The following is a 21625-nucleotide window of genomic DNA, read 5'->3' as shown; positions in this document are numbered from 1 at the left end:
AGGGTATACGGGCACCTTTTTTTTTTTTAATAAATAAGCAGCACATTGCTGTTGCTTACAGCAGACTGCAACCAGGGCTAAGCCAAGTCCCGAATCAGCCCGCTGAGGGAGCTGGGACAGGCAGAAGGGAAGGCCGAGGCGGCGCGGCCACCAGGGGGGGCTCGGGGCCGGTCCCTCGCTGGGCTCAGGGCGGGCACGGCGCCGGCAGACCCCAAACTTCTCCTCGGGAGGGGGACCCCCCGTCACGGCTCGTGCAGCCCCCGGCCGGACCCCGCGTGTCAGCAGGGACCGGGACGGGAGCTGAGGTGAAGCCGTGCCCCCAGCTAGATCCCTTCCGGTTTCAAAGTGTCTCGCTGCAGAAATTTGCTATAGCAACAGGAAGCCTCGTTGGCAGCGGTTTTTAATTACGGTCTGAAACTAATCAAGGAAAGGAGAAGCTTTTGAACGCAGGAAGCTAAAGAGCTAATCATCCGTTTGAGTGCCTCTTTCCAGGGGGGATGTACAAGTACTCCAGCGCTGCTGAGCTCCCAGCACGCCAGCCATCTGGCAAATGGCTGTAATGCGCAGGCCTTAGGGGAAGAGGGGATTCAGGGAAACCCGAGGGATTTTCCACTGGGTGTACAGGAAGCCTCAAGAGACTAAGTGGAAAGTAAGTCCCTAAAACAGGGTGGCTACTTTCTGTCACTGCTGCCTGATGCTAGTTGCTGTACTTGCCGTATCAGGAGAACATGTGTGAACCATCACTGGAAGTAATAATGTTCCTACTAAAGATCTCTAATTCCTTAATTTTTCTCCATTTTTAGAAGCCAATCTTTTATTGTTATTAAAAGCAGAGGTGTGCACATTGGGAAGAGGCTCACTTTGCAGATACTACATGTAAGGTGTGACACGTATAGGACCATATTGCCTGGTCTGAAACAGTTCCAGTGTGTGCCTCACAGCTCTGCTTCCTGAAGGAGCCATCCCCCTGTCTTCTCCTCCCATGCCACTGAAAAGTCCCATTAGCTGGGGAAAGGGCCAGCCCCCCTCTAAGCCTCTCAGTTCAGTCAGAGATTATTTGAACCACACTCACAACAAGCAAGCCCACTGAAGTAAACTGCAGAAGCACTAACAATTGAAACATTATTAGGATGTTTTGGGGTGTCCTCAACTCTTTTACAAAGCATGGCAGATTTTTTTCCCCCTCATTTAAACCCCTAGAGGACTATTATAAAAGTGAAGTTTAATTGTAAAACAAGCAGGAGAGGCAAGGCTCAGCCCCAGAACATGTGTGTTCCTATATAAACCTTTCAGCAGGTTCAAAATGTTCCCTGCCCCTGAAACCCACTAGATTTGTTTCCTCTGAGCATATCCAGTCTATTCCAAGCACTGAGTAAACATGAACTTCAGCTCTTCAGGGAGAAAAGGAAAGACAAAATTGTCTACTGTCAGTGTGTTACAGGCATACAGCTTCCACTGAGTATTCAGCTAACCTCTCTGGCAGGCTGTTTTGGTTTTGCTGTTAGGGTTTCTATTAGGAGCTTGCAGAGAAATTACAAAGAGTTTGCAGAGGCCCGTTTGTGCCCTGCTGCACTGCAGAGCTGTGTTGGTAAAGTTCATGGATCCCACCTGCTCTGCGCAGTGTCTGTTAAGGGTCACGCATGCCTGCGCTTTGGAGATATTCCATTTCAAGGTGACTTGCCAGAGCGTTCCTTTGCCTCGTCTTTCTCCTCATTTCACGTGCATGCCCAGTTCTGCTGCTGCTCAGCATCAGTGATAGGACACTGGGTCGGGGCTTGGTCATCTCATGTTCTTTGTAGATAACAAGCAGAGGGGGGCACATATCCAGATGCAGAAAAGAGACCAAGTTCTTTTCAACTGAGCTTGCAAAACTGCAATCCACTCTTCCTACTGCTCTCACGCTGGACACCCGCCAGGATCTCGAGAAGAAAAGGAGCAGAGAGACAATCCCGCCTTTGTCCCGGGTTTGTTCGTTAATACCTCTGGACGCCGGCGGTAGGGCACGGACGAGGGGCCCCGCGCTGTGATGCTGGCTCCGGGGCCGGGTTTGGCCACCCCCAGGAGCGCGGAGCGGGGCCGGGCCGAGACTGGGGCTGGGGCTGGGGCTGGAGCTGGAGCTGAGGCTGGAGCTGGGGCTGCCGCCCCCTCTCCCTCCTTCCCTCCCTCCTTCCCTCCCTCCGCCGGTGGCGCGGTGGGAGGCGCCCGGCGCCGCTAGAAAAGGGCCGGCGGCCGGTGCGGGGAAGCGGCAGCGGCAGGAGAGGGCTGCGGGGCGCGGCTTCCCTCGGCAAGGTACGTGCAGAGCTCTGTCCTGCTCTTAGACAGGGCTCGCTGCCGTGGGGTCTCTCGAGTGGCTTCTTTTCGCCCTCTCGGCGCGATCCGCTTGCTGCCGCGCTGCGGGTTGCGCCGGTGCCGGTCCTGCCGCTCGCGGTATCCCCGCTGCCCCCTTTGCTGTTGTGCATCCGAGAAAGGTGTTCATGTACTTTCGTGTTTCTGTGTCTGCAGGTGGATTTGTGCTTTCGGCTGTTCCCCTCCGAGGACGCCCAGGCTGGCTACAGCGATGTGGTTCTTGGAAAAGATCAGAGCATCCCATGAAAACAGAAGCCTCCCTTGCCCTGCCTTCCTGGGACTGCCCCCCGGCCAAAACGTGCTAGAAAAAGGCCACCTGGGGGCTGCTGCTTTTCCCAACGTGCTCACCCCGGACAGAATCCCGGAATTCTGCATCCCCCCCAGGCTGGCCACCTCTGTTCCTGGAAAGGGCCCTGGCTCCCACCAGCGCCACGGTTTGGAGGACACAGATCTTAATTCCTCTGACTGCAGCTCCAGCTCTTGTTTGCCCCATCTCATCCAGGTGGAAAGTGCTGAAGAGATCCCAACCATGGAGGAAGAAAGCACCAACTCAGACCCACAGTCCCAAGCGGCACTCTCCCTGCCTCACTTCCCCAGAGCCCCCACTTCCTATGGCTTCTGTACGTTGCTGGAGAGTCCACACACCAGGAGAAAGGAGTCGATCTTCCATGGCGACACATGTGGTGCTCTGCCCGGCCTGATGCTGCCTCGATCCAGAGCTAACACTTTCAGTGGCAAAGGGAATATGTCTAATCCTATTGCTATCAGCTTTGCTTCTGTAAGGCTGCCTCCTAAGCACCTCTCCCTGCACAGGCAAAGTGCCTGTGACAGCGATACTGCCTCCTCCAGTGACTCCTCTCCTTTCAGCTCCCCACTTCTCAGCAGATCGCCTCCCAAACCCTGCTCCTTGGTCAAGACACGAAGCCAAGAGGGATTGCTCTGCCGAGCACTGAAAGCCAAGAACAAATCCAGCATGGCCAGGAACAACTCTCTGTCTACAGAGGAGAGTAGCTCCACTGATAACAGCCCCAGTGCCATCAGGCGGGCCTCAGAGGGGCTGCTTGCCGCGCGGAGCTTTAGCATGTCCTGTTCTCCCATCTTTCCCCTGGACCTTACCCACAGCCGGGAGAGACTGTTGGGAGAGAGCACAGTGGTAATGGACAAGGGAGGCATGCTGAGGCTGTCAGCTGAATATTGCTCAGAAAATGAAAGGCTGCGGATCCGCCTGATCAGTGCAGAAGGTTTATATGATGACTCTGTAGACCCCAAAAACATAAACTGTTGCATCACCTTCTCCCTGGTACCAGGGAAAACGCAGAAGCAGAGAAGCACTGTTATAAAGAGAAGCAGGAATCCCATCTTTAATGAGGACTTCTTTTTTGATGGTGTTACAGAAGAAGAGCTTCACAGCCTCTCTGTGAGGATGAAAGCCACAAACAAAGGGTGCAGTATGAAACGGGATTACACCTTAGGAGAACGGGAATTGTCTTTAACGAGCATGTTGTCCTTGTAATACTTCAAACAGTTATTTTGTATACTGGAAGTTTTGTACTGAATAAAGTTTTGGTTCTTTTTGTTAAAGGGTACTTCAAAGCACTACGTTGTTTGGTATTGCTCTCATGCTGTTGTAACTTATTTTACTTAACACTTCAAGCTCTGTAAGGCATTTGGTGCTATATTCAAAGGTGGCTGTGGAGCAGATCTTCTGCCTGTGAAGGTGGAGGAGGGGAGAGAAGAGCTAGTTCGCCTTTAGGATAAAAAAGCATCAAGCACTTATTAAGTCCAAACTGTTTGGTATATGGCTTTGAGGGGGTGGGAGGGTTGTTTTTCACTCCCTCTGGTCCCTAAGCACGTAGGTGGCATGTGCACACAGTAGGTGCTGAACTCTCACAGCTCCTAGGTATTACATTAGTTAAATAGACCGTTTAAACAGCACTCATTTACAGAAAGGAAGGTTTAATGTGCCCTGTGTTTGGGGAGGGAGAGAAAGGTTTGTTTAGGGAACAGCCATTCTCCTAGGAAGTGGGGGGGAGAATTTGTATTCCCAAAGCAGGCATTAGCGGTTTTCCGTGTTTTGAGGATAACAGGATCAGCACGAGCTAAAAGTCATTGCTTGCAGGCTTGGCTCTTTCTCTCACAGACCTATATTGTCAACATTAAGCAGTCAGGTGGCTCCTGCCTTGCGTCACTATGGAGAGGGTGATCGCTGTAGCACCGTTAATATCTTCATTTACCTTTCTTTTCCATGGTTGATTTTGCAGCTGCCAGGATGAAGTTGCCAGGTAATTATGTTTTGGTCAGGAATGTACCCTGGAGCTATGACCCTCAGTAATTCAGCTATTGCATCGTTTCTTCAACTGAGGCGGATAGGATATCAGTGCTGAATGGGTAAAAGATAGCTTTGGATCTTTGGGTTGAATTCCCGCTTCAGCTAATGACTTGTTATGTACCTTGTTCAAGGCACTATGGTAAAATTAGGATAATCTTTCTCCATATTGTACCAGCAAATGGTGAGTGGCTGAAGTGCTTGCTTCAGTGTCATGAGAATCACAAAGGTACAGAGCTTCTGCATGCTTGAAGGGTCGTCCCCCCCCCTTTATTTTTTTTTTGGCTGTGGTGAACTGGGGACTGGGTGGAACAAATAAACTTGTAGAAACTGCAGCTGTGCAAGTGCAAGGAGACAGAAGCTCAGTCTTGGAAATCCAGGCCTGTTGCTGCCTCACTTGATTAAGCTGCAGGCTTCATTATGTGAAAGGTAGATAAGCCTTAATGGGGGAACAGTCCACGCAGGCCTGGGGCACGGAAAAGGAAGGGTTGTTTTTTTTTCAGAGTTGATTGTGAGGCTGTAGAAATAGGGCTTTGCGTCTGCCAAAATCGACAGCTTTAAGGATCTTTCAAAAGGATCTCTAGTAGATCCTCCCCCTGCCCTATTCTGGCAGGAGTTTAACTGCCTGCAAATCATGAGCCTATTCATGGGAGGTTGTGGTATTGCTTGGCCACCTAATCATTTGATTCTCTTTCAGGCTTTACCACCCCAGGAAGGATTTTCTTCCTTGGTATAGCAGAAAAAGCCCAAAGGATGTTAACTGTGATGACAAGTGGTCAGAAATACTCATTGCTAGTCCTTGATCCATCTCATGTGAGATGTTTAAAATAGAATCCTTGTACAAAGCACAACTTGCACAGGGGAATGGCTGAGTATATTCCCAGAAGCTAATTAAAATCAAATGTAGTAATAATTCCTTTGTGCTAAAGGAGAGAATTAAATGTACTAATACATGTTTGCGCAGCAGGAGGTGATGCACTGTCACTTGTATCCCTGAATCTGGCCAAACTGACTATAAGCAAAAATAAAAAGGTAGTGGGGAGATGTGAAATTAAAAAGTGTGACTTCAAGGAAGAATTAAGATTGCTGCAAATGAAATGAAGCCTTTTTAAATGGTCGTTGCATGCCAAAATGACTTACAAAAGAGCCATTTCTTCCTACTTCTCTCATGTTGTATGGAGTTCCCCATAGGAAGTCAAATGCTTCTGCTTCAGGCTGATCACTCATCCACCATCACAATTTTAGTCCTTGGGACTTAAGGTTTCTTTGCAGGTATACCCACATGGAGAAAGAGGCTGAGATATACAGAGTACAACAGTTCAGAGGTTCACTCACAGTCACACTGCAGTGTGTATCTACCTGCCCTGTGACAGGGATGCAGAATGACTGATCAGCTGAGGTGGAAAGGGGCCTCTGGAGACTGAATCCCCTGACTGCTGCTGTGAGCAGTGTCCTCTTTATCGCTGCCCATCATCCCATTATATGCAATTCTGAGATCTCTCCTGAATCTTCTCTTCTCCAGGTGAATGGGCATAGCGTATTTTCTGGCATCGAAGACAGGTGGTTGTAAAGTCTCATCCATCATCGTGCAGGGAAGGAGTTAAGTCCTTGGAGAAAGCCCTCCCTTCCTGTAATAGGAAAATAAGTTTCCAGTTCATCTAGTCAGGTATTTGAAGACGAAAATTCTTTGTCTCTGGTCAGCTGAATGAGAATTGAGCTGTTTCTAATGCTTTTTAAAAATGACTAATTTCTGACAAAGTCTCCTTACAGAGGTTTGACAACAGACCTGCCTGCCAGGGGATGACTTGCTGCTTCAGCTGACAGCAGCAGCAGACTTGCAGACCTAATTCAAAGGCAGAGTTTAAGCTTGGGAGGGTGGCTGGACTTTGCCTGTGTTTCTCTGGTAAATAATGTAACTTCAGCTTTTCTTTGATAATTTTCTTCTCTCAGAGAGAGAACTTCTTCACGAGAACTTTGAACTAAGTACTTATTCAGCTTCATTAGTCAGACTCAGGACTAAGTCTGAGTGTAATGCTGGAAGGAAAGGAATTTTGTTCCCTTTCTCCCCTTTCTCTCCTCCCCAGGGTTTATTTGATCTTTTTACATTTTGGGGTATTTGATTCCTTCTGAGCTTTGGGGTGTTGCCTATCAGGGCACTGTTTTTGTTAGCAATGCAAAGCCATAATACAACTTGAACAGTTCGATTTGCCTTAATATCAAATATTGTAGGGCTTATTTTCTTTTGCTCTTAGAGGTTAATTGAACTGTAAGTGGTGAACTGTACAACACTGCCTATGCTGCAGCTGCTTTCCAATAGCGTCTGTTGTCTTGGGGCTATTACGTAAAACACCTGCATAAGCAAACAAGAAGGCAACCGGATACTTCAACCTGGAAAAGACTCATGATGCTTCAGTGCTGATATGAGAGTCAACAGCAGAAAGAAAATCCACCTCCTGGCACTAGAAAACAACTCCTCAGAGTGAAGAAATGCCCTGTTCAGAAGTTTTCTAAGTTTAAAATACCACTTATAAAAATGTGCTACCCTAAATGGCTCTCTCAAGCAGAACTCCTGTTTTGGGTAGTCTGGTCAGTGCTGTTTAGTGGTGCTGGATGGCCAGATCACCTGGCAACATTGTGTTTTAAAAGAATTACAAATATTTGATAAAAGAAGTTCTTTCTGCCAAGGTCCTGGACTCCTGTTTTGCTAAGCAAATATTATCTGTTTCTGCTGCATGGGAAGTACTTATTGTGCTGGCCTTTTCAAATAGAGTTATTTTAGGCATGCCTCTTCAAATGGTTGGGGACAAACGTTACCGCAAAGAAAGTCTTATGTTTTCCTTTATTTTGATGCCATTTTTCTGATTATAAATCCAAGGTCCAGAAACAAATCTGTGCAGATTCCACTCTGTGGTGCAACATACTGAAGTACAGTAGGGTAAAACAGTCCCTATAACCATGCTGCTTTTCACGTAAAGTTTAGGAATAACACCAAGGGAAGCAAATATCTATGACCTCAAAAGCCTAAGAGGACAGGTGTGTAGATCAGGGATTAGGCGGCTCAGTGACTGCAGTATCACATTCCATGTATTGCACCACTTGTTCTAAGCTGCTCCTGTTTTTTCAGACCGGCTCTGGAAAGGCACTGCTGAAAATGGCACCCCCGCTGTCTCTGAGCCCTTTCCAGGGGGAGCTCTTTAAGGAGGCTGCCCCTCGGCTTTTCCAGTCCACTGCAGTGGCTGTGATGAAAGACTGAAAGTATGGTGGGGTCTCACGGGCAGAAATTCTTCTGATTTCACCTAACTATTAATTGCTGCAAGTAACTTTAATTTTCCTCAGAAAACTGAGGAAAAAAGAACAGCTTAACAAATGTACAAATCTTTGCAAAACCTGTCTTCATGCTTCCAGGCTGTTTCCCCCAGGCTAGGGAAGCTGTCCCAGAGGAATCTATGTAAGCAGGATTGCTCTCCTCAGGACTGCTTGGGACCCTGTGCCACAGGCCATGTGCTTGCTGGGCTGTCCTAGTGCTCTCCAGCACCTACCACCTGCTTCAGAGATGCCCACTTGTCCTGCATCTAGGTCAGAGGTCCACCAGCTTGCTTAGGGGGCCAAATTGTTGGGCACAATATTTGGCCAAGGTAGGAAAGGTAATGAGTCACATCTATTGATGGCTTTTTGTAGCAGGATGTTTGATTAAAACAAACAGCAGCCTTACGTTCACAAAATGAATGGCATAATTAAATGCTATCTGTCTTCCATTATTATGTGTTCTGAACACACACACACACACACACACACGCACACAAACACACAAAACCCACAAGATTTTGTCTGCGTTTTAAAATAAGATGGCATTTCAATACAGACTTAATGCTGATTGTCAATGAAATGTACTCTAGAAATATTAACATTATTAACAGTGTGTTAGAAAAAAAATCTTTTTTCCTTTTTAAATCTTTATGGAAAATCCTTTATCACAGTGGAGGTAAAAGGAAGCTGAATGTTGCAGAAATGTCTGTGAACTGATGTACTGTGCAGAAAAGGGACTGACAGAAAACCCAGGTGGCAGGAGGAGATAGAGCTGCAGATGCCCGAAACCAGACCTCAGCCTGGTCTGTGCACAGAAGCACACTGCTTGCGGACAGGGGCTGCTTTGGGTTTGTGCATTGGTCCTTCGTGTCTGCATCCACTGGGATTGCTATGGAAGTCATTCTTTATGCTGCCAGTTTCTTCGCATTTAGGGAATCCTTATAAGAGGAAAAGATCTTCCAGAAGTTCTTTGCTCCTGTGAGGAACAGAAATGGCTACAGTTCACATTGCTGGTGGTATTTGGCAACTGGAAATTGAACACAGTCCCAGAAATGAAAAGAATGGTCCAACAAACTGGAATGAAAAGAGATGACAGCCTCTTTTTGCCTTGATACCATCACAAGTGATTAAACAGCTATATCTTCTGATATTTTTTAACTCCCTCTGCTATTCCTTTTCTATTTCTGGCCATAAATGTTGTCATGCTACAAAATTAGCTATCCTGAGTGGTACAGTGAGAACCTGACCTTGCCAAGCATCACATGTACTGGACAGAAAACAGTGAACAAGATTTTCCAGCTCATTTCCTTTCTGTTAAAGCTAAATGATTTCTCTACTTGCATTTCTCAGCCTCTTCAGGGCAAAATCAGGAAGCATTTGAAAGAACACAAGGTAAATGAGAAGGCTGTGGCTTCTTCTCACTGCAAGTAACAAAAGAGTAGCGCGCATTTTTTTTTTTTTTTTTAAGTAAGAGGGCCAGCCAAAGTTCTGTGTCTTCACTACATTGCTTAGTTGAGGAGCCATGTACAGGGAAACAGGTCACACACAGCCTGTTTAAACTGTTGCTGTGAAGTCCAGGAGGTCACACAAGTATAGTTTTCCAATGTTTGCATAACCCTAAGTGTTGTGGGTTGCTTGTGGCTGTCTCACCAGGTTCCTCAGCTGCCTGTAAGGATAAGCCCTTCCTTGCCTTGACATAATAGATGAGAAACACACTGAGAAGAGCACTTGGGTAAGAGGCTCATATTAAAGGTGCTCATTTTCTCACATGCAGAGCTGAAGGATGAGAAGGGGTAGCTCAGAGTGGTGCTGCTCAAATTCCCATCATTATTTCTGTTATCCCCTTATCAAAATGCACAGTTCCATAAACTGAAACAATCTAACTTCAATCTTTGTTCTGTTTTTGGTCAAACATTCCTCTCCTAACCATTAGCAATTTCCAGCAAGCAATAAACCTCAATTTATCATCCCAGTAAAAACAATAACAGACATTACCTTGAAATGCCAGAGACAGCCTAATTTTGTCTGAGGTTTCTCTGATTTCACCATATTATTTATATAACTGTGATTCTAGACGATACCCTGGTTGAGTGCGCTTTAGCTCGAGCCATTCTAGCAGCCCCGTGCCCATAGAAGAGCTGTGCCTGCCAGATTTGCTTTCTGCTGGCATCCCAGTCATCAAATTTTGGGAAAGGAGTTGGGAAGTAAGCACAGCTGGCTTTTGTTGTGCTGGATGCTAGAGCTACAGCTAAGCTGGAGGCCCCAGCACCGCTCCCACACCTACTTGGTGTGACAAAACTTTGATGTTAAAAATGGGCTCCACATAACCTGCTGCCCAGCCTGTAGGGACTGCTGAGCTGTGCTGAAGCTGAGGCTGAAGCCCAGGTGGGCAAATCACATGTTAGAGCCTGCTGAATGCAAATGGCTCATGCTGAGTGTTGGCAGAAGCATTCTCAGTGATGATGAAAGAGCAGCTGTGGTCATTGCTGACTCTCACACCCTTAATTATTTTGCCTAAAGTGTTGAAGCTGATCCAAGACAGTAATTCAGTTAGGCAGTTTTGGATCAGTTAGTTGGGAGTGGTAGTGGTGGTGGCATGACCTGCAGGAAGAGCCAAGCTTCCACAGATGATCTTTAATGGAAAAGTTGTCTCAAATTGTTGCTGGGGTTTTTCAGAGAAAGCTGTTTAGCCCAGCTTTGTACTTAATATTCACTGCCTCACATCTTGGAACAGCTAAAACAGACTTTGAGTTCATCCCTTGCAGACAGCGGGGCAGAAGCGTGCCTGAAGCACAAACCAGCAAGGAGCGTGGCGATGTGCCGTTTGCTCAGTGGGCTGTAGCCTCAAATCCACAGTTGTTAATACTTGCTTGTTGTCAGTCTCCTGGCTTATTGCTGGCCACAAGGAGAGCTACTTTTGTGTGGGTAGCTGAGCAGTGCAAGGCAGCCTTATTTGATGCCACAAAAGAGTTGCACCTGGAATTTGTGCCCCTTGTGTGTTCTCAGGGCATGGGGCTGTTAGAAGTGAATGTGACCTTCAGCAGGGAGTGTCACTTCCCAATAGGGTGAGTATCCCAGTGCCCTGACAGAGGATGCGATGCAGCTGAGAAATCATGTTACATCTTTCTTTGTAAAAACTTCTGATTTCTGTTCAGAAAATTTCCTAAACTGTTCTCCAGATCTGTCACCCAGCTGCCTTTATAGCAGGATGCTGGAGTATGTGCTTCATCCATAGGAATCTGAAACAAAACCATTAATGTGAAAAAGCTGGTAAAATTGAGAGTTACTCCTAATCCACTGGGAGCACCAGACATTATCCAAGTCTGTGTAAAACTTCAGTACAAATCTAATTCAATAGTGAGTTTCCTAAGACTTGTCCTAAATATTTCTACTGGGAAGGAATGGGCACATTTAGTAACTGTAGGCCAGAAGGATTATGTGAGTCTGGAAGATTTCTGTATTGTCCTACAAATACACATGGCTTCATTTAGACATCCGCTTTAAAGACACCTTGCTAGCGATGAATGAGTTAAGCTTGCCTCAGGAATGGGACTGGATGGAAGTTACTGGACAATAGATATGTTCCAGCTGGCAGAAATGATTTGTCATGCCAGCAAGTTACTACATGGGTACAGACGATGAGGCTTTAATGTCAAACAGCCCATGCGAACAGAGCACTTAACAACTGCATGAATGCAAAGGAAAACAAAGGGATACTTGCTTCGTGGGACCTTTTTAAAGGTCAAAATTCAGCATACTGTGGGGGAAATTACTGGAGGAGAAACTGATAAAGTGGAAAACCAAAATGTGAAACTAGGATTATCAGTATGGAGCTAATCTGCTTCACTTATTTGTATTTCCACTCAGTGTTCTTGTAGTAAATAAATATTATTTGAGTCTGGATACCGCTTATAATTCCTTTTTTCCTGATAATAACTTATTAATAGGTAAACTCTCATTTCTAATGAAGATCAGTCCTTGCTATGGCATTGACTTTTTGCCAGCTTCAGAATCACAAAATAGTTGAGGCTGGCAGGGACCTCAAGAGCAAAAATAGTTGAGGCTGGCAGGGACCTTAAGACCTAATCCAACCCCTTGCTCAAGGGGCAGGGTCAGTAGGGCTCAGCTACAACAGATTGCTCAGGACCATATTCAGCTGCATCTCCAAAGCATGGAGAGTCCACAACCTTTCTGGGCAACCTATCCCAGTGTTTGACCACCTTCAGAGTAAAAAAAAGCTCTGGTTTTCTTTCTTCTTTTTCTTTTTATTCCTCTTGCGTTTTCTTAAGTTCAGATGGAATTTCCTGTACTTCAGTTTGTGCCCACTTCTTCCTGTCCTTTCACTGCATAGCGCTGAGAAGAGTCTGGCTTTGTCTTCTTTGTCCCCTCCAATCACACTTCCATAATTGCTTTTAGTCACTTTCACCTTTCAAGGGCAGAAGGTGACTTTCCTGGTTGTGTTTTGCTTGTATGTTTTGCTAATACCAGAAATCTAATATAAGATGTCTCATCCATCTTCACTTTCTTAAAGGAATACAGATATTTTTGGCCTGATCCTGCTTACACTGTGTAAAGGGAATCTCAGGAAAATGTCACAAAGGCTGAGTTAGAAAATTACTTGTAATACCCAAAAGAGATGTAATGTCTTCAGAGTAAAATTCAAGTGTTGGAAAACTACGTCTTAAAATGCAAAAAGCAGAAAGCCTTACACATTTCCTTGTGAGAAATATTACAATGGTCTTGTTTCTTATTAAAAACAGGCATTATCCAGCAATGGGGAACTGCTAAATCTATGGAGAAAGATACAAAAATGAAGCTCAGCAGAGAGGTTGATCAGACTGATGTACTAAACACTAAAAATTGTGTCTGATGTTTGTTTGCATTCTGTACGGAAAAGTCAACAAAGACCTTGAGCTATTTGGACTGATTGTGGTTTGCAAAGAATCAAAATATTTAAAGTTGTGTGTTTCTAGTGATGAGATGAATTTGATAATAAAAATAAGTATGTCACCAAGAAGCTCCAAGGCCTTAGTGCATCTGTAGTGTTGATATGGGGCAGCATGGGATATAAGTTTATAGGTGCTGTGAACTTCTGATGGGTGTAAATATAAACATATCTGGACAGTTTAAAATATCTAAATTTTAAGACTGACTTGACTGTTTTAACATTTTATCTCTGCAGTCTAAAACTCAGGCTGGTGGCTTAGGCCCACAGACCTTATTCCAACACAGGCAGTTCCTGTAGTTCTTGGTATATTTGCTGTGTTGAAGAGCTCATATGCATGAGCTATGCATAGATTTAATTTTAACAAATGCACCTGAATAATATGCCTACGTCCTGTTTTAGCTCTGGTCTAGAGAGGCAAAAATACAGAGAACATTCTGCAAGAAATATATAAATTGTAACCTATTTCAGTAACAGTTTCCTAAGAAATATAGTCAAACTTTTGTTGTTTGACTAAAATAAATGGAATAGGAAGAAAGGGCCCTTTCAGTGAATGCACTGGCTGGGCCAGAGGCTGTGCTTGCTGGCATACTAACAGCAGAAGAAGCCCTCTCTATGGAGCCAGTTCAGTTCTCTCCTGGGGACACTGAGTGGCCACAAATTGCGATTGCTGCTGCCCTTCAGGCTGTAGCGGGAGCTGCTATTGAAGGATTAGCAGGCAAGCTTAAAAGCAATGGATACTAAATTAAATTATTTATAATAAACAGAAAACTCTGTAGACAAAACGGTAGATATTTCTAGGGTAAATTCTGTAATGGCATAGTTGTGTTGCAGTGCTCTCTTACCTAATGTATTATGAGCTCATATCTTGCTCTTTTGTCAGCTGTTGCTGTTGCAAAGGTCAGACCCTCTGAGTCTTTATCTCTGATTTTTAGCACATCACTTCGCTATTTTTGCTGACTCTTCTCTCCTGGAAATGTATTATCTTCTCCCACCTCTTTCCATTGCACACAGTAAACTCTTCTCTCTGGTGTGTCCTCTTTGCCATAAATCTTTCTCAGGTAAGGACAGAACTGAAAGCCTGTGTTCCTTTATCTGTCTCCATGTGTCCATCTCCCTATGCTCTCCTAAACTGTTCGGCCTCTTTGCAAGTGCTTTATTTGCCTTTGACAGTATTGTCTTTGCTCCAGAACTATGCAGTTCCAGACAACGTATTTTTACCCATGGGTTACTAGAACTGGGTCACTTCCAATTGTGCTATGAAACATGTCATGCCTCGCAGGTGATGCAGCGCAGCACTGACATCACAAACCTGATTGTCTCCAGTCAGCAGTTCCAACACAAAGACAGGGCTGGTAATATCAGAGTACCTGGAGTAAAACTAAGTGTGAGCTTTGGTGCCAATCATGCAGACTGTTGCTTTATACTAAACCTAAAGCTACAATACAAGGGCAATATTGGTATATAGTAATATAGACCTGGTACTTTTTCTCTTTTGTTGGAAACTTCACACTTTGTACATGGGAGATAGGCTTAAAATTAAAAAAAAATATTCTCTTTACTAATGGTCAGACTGACTTGCATAGAAACTGAAATACTTCACTGTGCAGACTGCTTCAAGCTATTTAACACAGTATCTCTGGTTTTACAAATCCCTGATAAAATAAAACGACTGCCTGATGCAGAAGAGATGATTGCTCCCTGTGCCAATACCTCCCTCCCTGAGAAGGCTACAGCACACAGTGTTTGTTTGTTTCTGTTGGTTGGTCTGGGTTTTTGTATTTCTATTTTTTTTTCTTTTTTGCTTTCTTCCTCCTGAGAGACTTCCTCCACAGCCACAGCAGGTAGCATGCTATTGTCATAGGCGCATTTCTACTTTGCCTATGCCTTTGGCTCTATTACCTACTTACAGACCAAGTACTTGAGCATTCATCTTTGATGTTACAGCTTAGTTTGTGTTTTAGTTGTAAAGACAGAAGAGATGGACTCTTTCCTGACAGAACCTTTGACCCTCAGCTCCTCTGAGACTAGCATCTCCCCTGCTTCAAGTACATTGAAGAAAATAATTTGACAAGGCAGAAGATTTTCCTTTCTGATAAATTACCAGCTCACAGCATGGGATTCAGCCATGGTTCATTTCTCGTTGTTCATTGCACTTAAATTAACAAGATCTTTTACTGCACACACTGCAGGACTAATGCCTCAAAGGATGAAAAGACTTGCAGTATGTGATAAAAGCATACCTCTGTTAAAGCGAAAAATACAAAAAAATAACCCATGCCTCATCTGCACTTAGAAACCACTGTCGTCTAAATTGAATAGAATGGGTTTCAAAGGTAAGATATAAAAATGCTGACAAATACAGAGAATGGGACAAGACTTTTTTTTTTTTTTTTAAAAGGGACCAGAACTGAGTGTTCTTTAAAGAGTTGAGGGTGAAAGAAGCCCTCTAGAATTTTACTGTGCCTCCCTGTTTTAACTTGTCTTTATTAGTTTCTTTACTCCCAACAGAGAAGAAATAGTTTTCCTTGTAATCACGGTACCATTTATGATCCTGCTTCTTGAATTTTACTTGCTGTAAGATTTTGAGAAGCTACTTGGAAAAAAGTCTTCTCTTGATTTTTAGAGTTCTTTGGTAGCTAGAGCCTATTAAATAGGTCAGTATGTTCTGAATTCTATTTGACAACTTCTGTAATTAGGTTCTTGTCTGACAGATACAAAAACAGGAAAGTTCTCCCCATCCCCAGCTCCCTGCTCCCCCAGCACTTTCCTAAATTCATTTTCTTTTTCCAAGGCAAGTTCAAATGCATAACCCAGAGTGACAGCAGTTTAAAAGTGAAGACAGGAGTTGTTGGATGCATTTTGAGGAGTGACTCAGAGCCCTCAGTGCAAAGCAATTTATTGCATAAACATGCATTACTCTTACATGTGCTACAGTAAAGTCTGAAGAGAAGCTTTTGCCCAGGATACCTCTGAAGGGAAACTTCAGTTTACCATGCTCTCTAGTATATCAGGCCTATAGCCGCCATTTAAGTACCATTCTTTTTATTATAAAAGAAGCAAAACTGAGTTAGTGGTAGTAGCAGTAATGACTATATTCCCTTGTGTGACAGGAGACAAAGTTCACCACCTTCTCTCTAATTTCCATCAGTCCCTCTTCCTCTGACACCATACAGCCTTTTACATCCGCCTCAGTGTGCCTCCTCTCCATTCCCATTTCGTTATGTGAGGGTTATCTGAAGAGGCTGGACATTTCAGTTGTGGGCTGTATGCAGGAAAACAGTAATCTAAAGTTGTTTTGTGCCATCTGTGTAAGTGTATGTAGACTTGAGTGGATAAATTGGGCTGAGTAACCTGAGTATTACGCTATTTTCACCTATCAATTTGTATAGATCATGAGACAAACAGAAAGCAGCACGGGTCTTCTATAGGTCTCCCAAGAAAACATAGCTATGAAAATAAAATAAAATAAAAGCAGCAGCAACAGAAATCTAGGCCTACTGAATGGAGGATTGGGCCTTGAAACAAAACATGTAATATCTCAGAGTATGTTGTTCTCTTGGAAACAATTTTTTAAAAGACCTAAATGGAAGATTGTTTTCTAGGAGATACATTAAAAGGAAAGCTGGGGATCAGCCCCAGTTGGATTGATTTGTAATGACAGGAGCATTTTGGGCTATGTAAAGCTACTGGATCATCACATAAGTGCCCCATGTTGCCCTGGTAACTGATGTTGAAAATGTGCGTAAGAATCATTTGCTTTGGAAAGAGCTGGCAACACATTGAAACTTGACTTGTTAGCAATGCTTTTATACACTGAGTAGTGGTAGGTGCTAGGAGATTTCTGACAGCTACATTAATATGGCTCATCCCATACAGGCCTGTGCTACCAAAATTTCTGTAAACCACAAAAGACAAGAGAAGTAAGAAGATGCAAATGGAGAGTAGAGAGACACAGAATGTCATGCAAAAAGAGACCTGCAGGTTCCTTGCACACCAAGTCCACTTCAAACTCACAGAAACATAAACATTAACAAAACCCCCTACATAGGATTCCCTCAGGTATATGAAGCACAAAACATTTAACAAGGAAACCGTTGAAATTAGAGTACATCTTAAAACATAATTATTGTCCTCTTCATTTAATGAAACATTACACCCCATTGGAACAAGCAGTCTGTGCAATAGCAAGTTTAAGGAAATAAAATTAGGCCTCCTTATATCTCCCATGAATTTAAAAGAGTTCTAGGAAAAAAAGAAAAAAAAAAGCATGGTCATAGTAATGACAGGCTAACTTCCCATGGAGAAAAGTTGACGGAGTTGCTGGTTCACTATGTGCATTTACTAAATGTTTCTTTCGCCACCCAGATTCTGAGCCTCCCCTCTAAACTGCCACCCACAACTATTTTGCATATCTGTGACTGATAAACATAGCAGAAGCCTACTCTGTACATGTGAGTGGGAAGCACGCATCCAGGCTCTTCATCCCTGCTCAGTGTGTATGGAATCAGTTGATTCATCATTTATGCTGCTGCTGAAGAAGTCCAGGCACCATTGCATTATCATGATTAATCTAACAAAGCTAACTTAGAAATGACACCAGAAGCAATACCTAATGGCATGTTGTTTCACTCTTAAAAGCAACATCTAATATACACTTACAAGGAAGAACAAGGGAATGAAAGTGTGTCTTTCTGACTGATAAAATGTGAGGCTGAATATTTTTGACTTTTTCCACATTGGCATGTAATTGCTCAGGTGTTGTGTTAGCTGCTCGAGGCAGCTTCAGTCTGCAAAGTAGAGGCAAACAGATTCCCCCATGCGAGATCAGTAATTGAACATCAGCGTAATGTTTATGGAGGTAGCTTATTCACAGGCCCACAGCATTTACAGACATTGCCTAGCCAGGCTGTCAGCCACACCAGGCTTATTTGGGATGTTTTGGAGTTAACTGCTGCATCAGACATGGGTAGTAGTGTCCTTCCTCCATGTGCACCCTGGTCAAATGCATTGAAGAACATTTTGCAAACATATCTCTAACTATGTGCCTCTCAGCCAGGGAACTCCATGAACTGCTGACACTTCTTGGTGCAGCTTTGACTTACCAGAAAGGTTCCTGAGGGAAGTCTGACAGTTAGGTTCAGCAGCCCCGCAGTTAACATGTTTCCCAGACTGCATCAAAACTATTGTACCATCAGACCTGCCACAAAAACAAATGAACTTCTTATGAAAATGCTTTTAACCTGTAATTTAACGTTTTTTTGGGGGGGAAAGTGTCAAATCTGCATTTCACATAAACAGATATATGAGTCATTACAGCGAGTGTGTTTATTGTACATGGCAGTTCTTTCCAAAACACACATGTTTAAACAGATGGCTTATGTTGACTATTAATGCAGTTCCTGCAATTAAGTTCAGTCTGAACAAAGTAGACAGAGACTGACATTCTATTGACATCAAAGCCAGTGTATTACATCTTCCCCTTATGAATGTTCAAATTCAGATCTGCTACTATAGCCTTACTGAAATGTCAACTGCGATAAGTCACGATGTAAATGAAGAGGAGAGATAAGGTAGCTGGCATCTTGCTAATTTACTTTTTGACTGGGATTTACTATATGCATATTCATGCTGTTATAATGGTGAAAGTCCATGTTTCAGCAAATTACTGTAAATAAACACAGCAGTAGGGTTAAATTTGGTTCTCCATATCTATAGGTGTGGTGGGCTCAAAGCACAGGCAAACTAGTTTTTACTGGACAGGGAGCCCAAGAGCAGCAGGGTGGTGGTGTGCTCTGCTGGCTGTGCTGCCAGCTGAAGCAGCTGTATGGCCCATGGATGATTATCACAGAATCACAGAATCATCTAGGTTGGAAGAGACCTCCAAGATCACCTAGTCCAACTTCTGACCTAACACTAACAAGTCCTCCACTAAACCGTATCACTAAGTGCTACATCTAAAGGTCTTTTAAAGACCTCCAGGGTCCTCCATTATGGTCCTGCAGGCAAAGCAGCTGTGCCAGAAAATAAAAATGGCCATACCTGCTCATACTCAAAGCTATTCTAGCACAGTATTGTGTTGATGGAGGATATTGCAATAGGGGCTGGCTAAGAAGGAACATGAGAGCAGCTCAGATGAAATGGCCTAGATGACGAAGCTTAGGCTGCTTCAGGTCTTCCTGAACTGCAGCCTGTTTCCTTGTATTTAATAGTGCCTAACAGGTTTCTCCTCTACGAATTTGTTGCAGAGGTTTTGGAATCAATGTAAACATTCAGTATTCACAGTTTCCCGTAGCAAAGTGTTTCATACCTTAGCTGGGTGTTACATGGAAGAAGTGCCTCCCCTTCTTTTGAACTTGCTATTAACTTCATTTAACAATCTGCAGGTCTTACACTGGAAGAAACAGTGAACAATTGTTCCTTACTCACTGCCTCCTGTGATTTTTTGTAAGTCTATTCTATCATCTGTTTTGTTTTCCAGGCTGAGGAACTCTATACTATTTCTGGTATGGAAGGAGTTTCATACCTTTCTTTATCACTTTTTCTCTATTATCTGATCAGTATTTTTTTGCATACCTATCTTATTTATTTTCAGATAAACTTGTGCAGCAGGCAGTGCCTTGGCCCTGCAGCTGGAGTCTCCTGGTTGCATTTCAGTGAAGGGCATCTCCAGCTTCATGTGACCCGTTTAGGAGATGTTAGTTGTAGCTTCTGAAACAACATAAAAGAACAAGTATGTTTAGGCTTCGTGAAGTAGAGGAGCTGTTTATAACAGCTTAACAAGCATGTCATATCTATTAAGTGCTGCTTACCTTTTCCTCCTTCCTTGGTACTCTCCCAAACCAAATTTCATCTTCTGCTTCTTCCTCTATTATATTCTTCTTTGCTTAAATCTAGTAGTGGAAAAAAACCAACAGCATGCATTTCATACGTGCCTCTGGATAGAGATGTTTTAAATGCCTTTTCATATTCAGTAGTAACTTCCTAAATAGGCATGCATGGGAAAAGCTTTGTTACACCACAAAAGCTGTGTAATAGTTAGGCTAGTTTGGCTTCTGCTCTAGCAGGGCCTGTGACACAAGTTCTTGGAAGATCTCCAAGTGTCATGGCATGATGCTGGACAAGGCTGAAGCTGAAGCAGAACAAGGTCCCTTTTATCAAAAAGTCTGGCACGTCTTCAGCATTACAGGGCTGGCGCTGCACAGTGGAACACTGCCTCCCTGCTGAAATACCACCAGCTGTTGAAGAAGAGAGCTCATTTTCAGTCACACAAATGCAAATAGCCAGAAAGCAACATTCAACAATCTAATTGAGGCTGAACAAGAGGAGAAACTTGATATCTTACAACCTAGAAAACAACTAATCATCCCTCTTTGAGTGGTCATTGCTGGAAGTAAAACAAAAACAGCAAACAAACAAAACAAACAAGTAAGAAACAAAAAATACGCAAACCCCAAAACACACAGACACACAAAACAAACCCCACAACATTTCTGGGAAAGCCCTAGGAAAACTATTTCAGGAACAACATACTTTACTTTAATTTCTTCCAGTTTGTTTTTGACCAGCTTTAACAGAATTCACAAGACAAGAATAAAAGGGAAAATATATATCTCCAATTTTACAAAGTCTATGAGCTTTCATTTCAGTGTATATACAATAATAGATGTGAACTTCACAGAGTTACTATTTCAGCACTCCATGGTAGTATTAGGAGAAAAAAACAACCTTGCATAGAAACCTTTCAGTGAAATAGCCTGGCTGTAGTAGATTTACCCTCTAAAAAGCTATAGTTAGTGTTTCAGTTGACACAAAGCTCCAGGAAGAAAGTTTTAGACCCAACGGGAAGAACACCCTGGATGCTTTTCCAGTAAGGGGTAACTACAGCAACCACCAGGCATGGCTATTTGTTCTTTACAGAAAGAGAAGTAAACTTCAGTTGTGCTGCAGCTAGATTAAATATTTGTGAAGCTCATTTAATGTCCTTTCAACAAGTGAACGTATAATGGTCTAAACAGCTGTAATTATAATGCATAAACATAACCTACGAAAATAGATTCTTTTTATAACTTTCCTTGAAAAATGGCTTCAGAGCACTAAAGGTAGTGTACTGATACCAGAAACATTAGGAAGCTGATTACAAGTGTATCTCCTAACACTAGTTATTCAGGTTGCTTGACACTTCCTGTCATCAGAGCAGGATTTCAGTCGTGTAACTTTGCCAAACTCTAAGTGTTTAGCCTCAAGTTTTCTAGCCTGAATGCTAACCCCAGGCTACATTTTAGTGAGAAACACTGATCAAAAGGCACAGCCTAATGATCAAGCTTAGGAATAAGATTTTGTTTTTTAATTCTTGCCACCAAAGGCTTGGGAAAATGGTTCAAATACAGCATTGGCATGGCTCTTGTAGCAGGGATAGACCTCTCGATGCTCTTGTGCAAGTTAGAAAGCCTTGATAAATTGTAACTTGCACACAATCCATGCAGACTTAGATCTTAGTTGCAAAAATCTCAGTATGTCTTGTCTGGCTTGCGCATGCCTGATAAAACTATGTTTTGCAATTTTTGATAAAGCTGTGTGTGCATGAACTCTACAGAGCAATTAAACTTGATTCACTTCCCACAACAAAGCTACTCTGGCTCCAGCACAGAGCTTGTCTTTTCAGAACCTGCATTGATCCTCCTGCTAGGATGCATAAGAAG

The 21625-nt window shown here is 43.5% G+C and overlaps 1 protein-coding gene across 2 annotated transcripts; it reads left to right on the top strand.

The window, feature by feature from the left end:
- On the top strand, window positions 1-3932 carry LOC308201166 (C2 calcium-dependent domain-containing protein 4C-like). Of its 2 annotated transcripts, none has more exons than XM_080608135.1 (2): window positions 1-1964; window positions 2503-3932. In XM_080608135.1, the coding sequence occupies exon 2, from the start codon at window positions 2558-2560 to the stop codon at window positions 3857-3859; it is 1302 nt and encodes a 433-aa protein (XP_080464261.1). In that variant the 5' UTR covers window positions 1-1964; window positions 2503-2557; the 3' UTR covers window positions 3860-3932. The 2 variants fall into 2 exon arrangements, with proteins under 2 accessions (XP_080464261.1, XP_080464260.1); XM_080608134.1 differs by lacking the exon at window positions 1-1964 and adding an exon at window positions 1987-2289.
- The last annotated feature ends 17693 nt before the right edge of the window (window positions 3933-21625 follow it).

This window comes from Anser brachyrhynchus, assembly GCF_964034855.1.
Source record: "Anser brachyrhynchus genome assembly, chromosome: 11".
Lineage (NCBI taxonomy): Eukaryota > Metazoa > Chordata > Aves > Anseriformes > Anatidae > Anser > Anser brachyrhynchus.
Note: the sequence above shows the minus strand (reverse complement) of the source record. Positions and strands in the feature narration are given on the sequence as shown.

Coding starts and splice junctions, on each gene's coding strand:
- LOC308201166 (XM_080608135.1), top strand. CDS start 2,558: ATGTGGTTCTTGGAAAAGATCAGAGCATCCCATGAAAACAGAAGCCTC.